This window comes from Astatotilapia calliptera, chromosome 3 (genome assembly GCF_964374335.1).
Source record: "Astatotilapia calliptera chromosome 3, fAstCal68.1, whole genome shotgun sequence".
Taxonomy (NCBI): domain Eukaryota; kingdom Metazoa; phylum Chordata; class Actinopteri; order Cichliformes; family Cichlidae; genus Astatotilapia; species Astatotilapia calliptera.
The window spans coordinates 57,577,269-57,583,787 of NC_137424.1; the positions used below are offsets into that span (position 1 = coordinate 57,577,269).

Sequence of the window (6,519 nt, forward strand, 5' to 3'; positions counted from 1 at the left end):
TTCTTTGCAAATTTGCATCATAGGATTGTTTTTTGTTTTTCCTGCAGTATATAAAAATTGCTGTATCTCCAAAATAAAACTATGAAGACACTCAAAATAAATTTCCTGTGGTGGGAAACTATTTTTTGCAACTTTATTGTATTTAAAGTTTTGAGGGATAAGCCTCTTAAATTTCTCCAAGTAGAAATATATGTAAACAAAACAAAAGCAATTTTCAATTTTTTTTGCATTCTCCTGTGTTTTTTAATTGCTGATAAATCAGAAAATCTTTTTCCACACGTGCTACAAGGATATGGTTTCTCACCTGTGTGACTTCTTTCATGACAGTCCAAAATTGATTTCTGAATAAATTTTTTTCCACAGGTGCTACAGGAATATGGCTTCTCACCAGTGTGAATTCTCTTGTGTCTTTTTAATGCTGATGAGTGAGAAAATCTTTTTCCACAGGTGTTACAAGTGTACGGTTTCTCGCCTGTGTGAACTCTCAGATATATAGTCAGCACAAATTTATGCCGAAAGGTTTTTCCACAGATGTCACATTCTAGAGACTTTTTCCTTGAGACAGGTTTACTTTGACTCTCTGACACAGCAGTGTTGTCTAGTCTCCGTCTATGACCTCTCTTTCTGTGATGTCTCTTCTTCAGCTCTGTATTTCTAGTAGATCCTGACTCCACGTGCCCATTTTCTTCATGATCTCGGTTCTCTCCTTCAGGAGAGAAAGAAGCTGCTCACTGTGGTCACTTTCCTCATAAGATCGAGTCACCATGAAAGTATCAGCCTCCTGCTTCAGTCCAAGCTGCTCTCCCTCCTGACTGCTGCACAGTTCCTCCTGTTCCTCTTTAATTTGTGGAGGCTCTGGGTCCTCCTGGTCCAGACTGGAGTTCCTCTCCTGGTTACAGACCTGCTGGTCTGTGAGAACACCGTCCTTTTCAGAGAGATCCTGCTGTTGGAGGTCTGAAAGCACAAATGAACAAAATGATAAAAATACATTTACTGACAGGGCTCTAGACTAACTTTTTGCCATCGTTGCACCGGCACAAAAGTTAGGCGGACTAAAATGTTTCAACCGCATCACTTAACACCGCAGTTTTACATGTGCACTTTTTTTGGGGGGGGAGTTGCAGTCCATACAGACAATATTCATTTCTAAACTATTAACTAACAATCTTATGCTTAAAGTGCTTTGTCAATATTGTAGAAAATGTTAAACTTAATCATCATCTTGGCCTCCTCTGACGACCTGTTTGTTGCTGTCTGCTGCTGAAAGGCAGTGGGGAGAGTGGACACTTGGGCAGTGCATTTATTGCAGCATATAATGTGTTTTCTGGATACACTGTGCTTTTTCAGTGTTCAAAGACAGATGGCACCATGTCAGAGCTGGCTATGAACTTCAGATGGATCAGGCCTTAACTTAACAAAAAAGTTATCAATAGTTCTTTTCATCTTTTCTTATTACCCACAGCTACATCCCCTTCTGTTAGGCCAAGGCTGCTCACTAGGGCTGCGTATCATCACTGATTTCTATAATCCATTCGATTCAGGTTCTCAAAGTCCTGATTTGATTCAATTTAGTCTCAGACAGTCAGAAATATTATAATTCTGATCATTTATCAGTACTGATACATGTGAGACTTCATCAGAATTGTGAACATCACAGCAGATGCCTTTGTGTCAAAGTAACTGAGAATAAAACACAGAAAAACATGAAGGAGATTTTTCTGGCCTGGCTTTTTATAGCAGATAACCTTAAAAATATTCTGTAATTTTGCATAATTTTAAAAAGTTTTTCTTCAGTATTAAACAGCAGAAATTAGGCTTTCTTTTCCGAGGTCATTTAAGTAAATAAAAAAAAAGAAAAAGACAGCGGCCGACAGCGCTGTAATCAACGGTAGACTGGTGGGTAATAAGCGAATGAATAGTGCAGAAAACAGATTTGAGACGGGAAACTGTTCTTGAAGTACAGAGAGAGAGAGAGAGAGCTAGCTGTGCATGAAGTGTGATTTTTATCGTGGTGGAAGCAAAACAGCAAAACTCAAAGGGAATTCATGACGACATTGACCAAATGTGAAGCGCAGTTTGCTGCTTCTTTTGCTGCTGGCTCTGTGAATTTTAGTTGGAGAGAGACAAAACCTGAAGCTCAGAATCAGCGCAAAAAGACGTGAACACAGAGCTCCGACAGCGTGTCCGTCTATGGGCCGTCGGGTGAGAAAGCCGATAAAGACAAAGTTGATTCTAATGCGTCGGTCCGTTCTGTGTTTACGTCTTTGTGTGGAATCCGTGTACCTGCTCTTATTTGCTGTTTGGTTGTTGTTGAAATGGTTTTGTGAGCTTTAATCTGAGAATCTGGCGTTTCTGGTAAAACACAGTTATATTTAAAAGTCGATTTAGGATTTAATGAATTGATATCGCTTTATTCTAGCTACTGACCTCCCTCTTCCAACTGCACTTTCAATTGGACCACGGCCAATCAGAGAGGTCCCGCCCCTGACTATCTCTGATTGGTTTAGTCCACGACACGGGCATAATGTGTGTCTGTTGTTGACCACACGGAGAGTTACAGAGTTTTTTTTTTTGTTACCCGAACAGTTGGTCGCACTCTGCTCAATGTTATTTTTAGTAACACTGTTATTTTTACAATGTTATTACAATGTTACTGGTGGTGGTCAGAGGGCCCAGTGGCGCCAGTGTCCGGCAGCCTCGCCTCTGTCAGTGCGCCCCAGGGCAGCTGTGGCTACAATGTAGCTTGCCATCACCAGTGTGTGAATGTGTGTGTGAATGGGTGGATGACTGAATGTAGTGTAAAGCGCTTTCGGGTCCTTAGGGACTGAGTAAAGCGCTATACAAATGCAGGCCATTTATCTTTCTTTTTTTTTACAATGTTATTTTTACTCATCACCTACATGGGTGACCTTCATTTTTATTAGGACATCAGAGTCTTACATACCTATTTTGTGTAACTTTATCACAGGTTTCCAGATGGTCTCCATCTCTCTCAGCTGCTCTTCCCCAGTCCAGACGATAATGCCTTCAGCCTCCTGCTTCAGTCCAAGCTGCTCTCCCTCCTGACTGCTGCAGAGCTCCTCCTGTTCCTCTTTAATCTGTGGAGGCTCTGGGTCCTCCTGGACCAGACTGGAGTTCCTCCCCTCCTCTTCCTCACAGTCATGATTTTGTGGGAGGTCTTGAGGAACAAAGAAAAAAAAACAGAACAAGGTAACTAATGTGATGATACAAGAACACACGCAACACTATTTTATAAAAGCATGAATCAAAGCCTGAATAAATCGTGATCAATTGGAGAGACAGTGAGCTCAGATTGTAGCCTGACCGGCGCCACAGTGTGGTATTGATCATGTTAAATTAAGTATATGAATGCAGGATGTTTTCATCAGCTGAGGCGGGTCATAGAGGCACTCTCAGGCAATGAGGTGGAATTCACAGGTGATGATGCAAAAAACGCATGAATGTTTTCCAGTTTTGAAATAGTTTAAAGTGTAAGAGTTCAAATGTGCAACTGTCATTAAAAATAAAGGCACCACTGAGCAGTGAGATATATTCATTTGTAAATGTATAAAATTAATAGTTTTCTGTTAACATTCTTTTAGCATCTTGTCATTTTTGCAGAAACAATGTTGCACTTTGGCGTTATATTTTTCATGTTCACTGTAGAGCTTCATCACCAGGTCATGTGATAAGGTCTATCATGTTAGATGGTCTGTCTAACAATATCAATAGGACCTAAAACACTGACACCTGATGAACTGTGGAATCCTGTTGGAGAAAATAAAGTTTAAAAAATAAATAAATGCAACAAAATGAGTATTCTTTAAAAAAACATTTTTTTCTTTAAGCTTCTCCAAATTTTAGTGCAGAATAAACATTAGAGCACTTTGTTTAAGTATTTATTATAATCTGGTTTTATGGAAAGATAAACTAGTTTAGATTCAGACATGTTTACAAAATGTGTGCATAAGTGTTCAAAATGTACAATTTATATTTGCATTTCAAGTTATAAAAATAATTTACTCAACATGTCTGTGTTGTTTTTTTTAACAGTAAAATAATACTGGTGGGATTTTGTTTTTTGTGTGATTTCAGATCAATGAATGATGTCAATGAAAAAACAATTAAATTCAGATATGCGAGGTTGAGCTGAAAAGAATGATACCAAACAAGGCAAAGGGGAAAAAAATAAAATGAAACAGTCTGAGGGTGAAATACAAATGTAAAATCAAAAGGTGTCAAAAATGTCCGGTTATATTTTGGACCTCAGAGGGTTAACCCAACAAATCATGAAAAATTAGGTTTACATTTTTGTTCATGACAGTGCAGATTTATGACATTTTGTGTAAATTTAACATGTAACAATTTGAATTTTTTCTAACGAAAACAGTGTGAAACTTAAGTTAGACTTGTGTGTGTAAATGAACCGCCCTATGTTGTGTAGCTTTCTGGATTTTATACTTATTGGGCTACATATTTATTTATTATACAGACTATACAGTACATAGAATCAAAACTCACATTTTTTATGTAACTAAAGTTTTTAAGTATGTAGGCTACAGACAATGATTAAGTTATAGACTATATTTATATGAAAAAAGTGTATACTTACTGCATTTTAATCATTGTACCACCTGCATATGTGTTTGAAAAGAAAAGGCTTTGATTTTGCCACCCGAAGAAAATTTCTTTAGATCCGTCCCTGGTCTGCTCAGAGATGCTGCTGTCTACATTGGCTTACTCTGCTGCTACCAGGAGCTAACCTAGCAGTGACCATGGACCATCACTGGACACTGACCCACAGCACTGATAAATACCCACTTTAACTTCTTCTAGTAAAATCAGTCACGCTGAAGAATCTGAGCTTGAACAGCACAGAGTTAAAAACATGTCCATACCTATGATGTGTGAGTTTCTGTCGGGTTTCCGGCTGATATCCAGCAGTCTGTGCTGACGGTTGATCTCCTCCTCATACTGGACGATGGTTTTTTGAACCTCTGAGAAGATTTCTTCACAAACAGCAGTTAGTCTCTCCTTGATGAACTCTCTCAGATACTGAGCTGAACTCATCGCTGCTTCAACTCAGGCTGAGCGGATCGATACAAGCATCTATACAGACTGATCTACACTGACGTGATGGGATCGATACTTAAGTTTCTCTCTCCCCGGAGTTCAGCAGCCATATCTGTGCACGTGACTATTCTCGCATGGACACGCCTCCTTTTACTTTGTTGCTCTGCTGTGATTTGTTGGCCTGCAGTCACGTGACGTTTTTTCTCCCTCGTTCATAACTTCATTCATATTCCAAAGAGAAAGCGTAAACAGGTTCATGCTTGTTATTGATACAGTATTTATCACAGGTCCTCCATGCATTCTCCTGCTGTATATCATTAAATAAGGAAGAGCAAAAGAGGCAGTAACATAAATAATTATATTCCTACAGTCAGCTGTTATTAATGCTTCTAAACTGAAGGCTAAATCATCAACAGTATGAGCACACGTGTTGGTACAGCATCAAAAACTACAGCAGATTATTTTGGTTTTATGGATATTTTGAATTTGTCCAATTTGTATGATAACAAAAACACATTATGACGAAGCTGCTGAGAAACTATCAGGATTCAATATGTCAAAAATGAATCCTGAATTAACAAAGAGTCTTATTTTATTTATTTATTTATTTGCTTGGATATTACTCATTTACATATTTGTTGTTGTTTTAATGCATATCCGTGAAAAGATTTGCCTACATTCTTTTAAACGAAGCAAAGTATTTTTAGCCTGAGACCATCTTATAACGTGTTTCATAGTCCCTGTTAACACATGCCTGCTGACACATGATACACAGTAATATGTGTTTGAATACAACCTGAAACCTGTTAATGTTCTGATTTAACAGCAGATTTCTCCACATGCAGGACAGAGAAATTCCTGCATCTGTCACACAAAAAGTGGAAAATATATTTGTTTGACATTTTAATCACAATAACAAAGAAATAAAATGTTGGTAGATCCACTTTTTACAACGAATCATCCATCAGTAAAGAGTGTTCAGTAGAAAAAGGCCAGTGAGTTTATGTAAATGCTGTATCTGCTGTAAGACACAGACATAAAAATACATTAAAATGATTTTCATTTCTATCCATCATCTTGAACACTGACTATAAATGTGTTCACTTCATTATTGTGTGATTTGGTTTCTTCACGTGTCTCCTTCAGTGCAAATAAAGGACTGTTAGAGTGTGTGCTGTGTGTTTTTCTGAAGCATGACAATCCTTTCCAACAAGTATTTCCAGCTGTTTGTCTCCACTCTGCACTTTAGTCTTTCTTCCTGTCATGTCTGTGTCTGTCCACCAGGTGTCTCCCTCAGCTCATTTTCTGTGTGTGAGTTTTCTTTCGGTCTCTGGTCATTTTAATGTTTGTTCACTTGTGTGTAATTGTTTTTTTCACATATGAAGTCAAATCAAACACACCGAGCTCAACATAAACTTCCTGCTAACAGAATTTTAAATCAGTGCA

General features: G+C 38.2%; 1 protein-coding gene across 1 annotated transcript; it reads right to left on the reverse strand.

Moving 5' to 3' along the window:
- Positions 1-228: 228 nt before the first annotated feature.
- Positions 229-5,209, reverse strand: LOC145425545 (uncharacterized). Its single transcript, XM_080298668.1, has 3 exons — positions 4,899-5,209; positions 2,945-3,178; positions 229-954 (listed from the first exon to the last, which is right to left on the reverse strand). The coding sequence occupies exons 1-3, from the start codon at positions 5,068-5,070 to the stop codon at positions 641-643; spliced, it is 720 nt and encodes a 239-aa protein (XP_080154794.1). The 5' UTR covers positions 5,071-5,209; the 3' UTR covers positions 229-640.
- Positions 5,210-6,519: the final 1,310 nt, after the last annotated feature.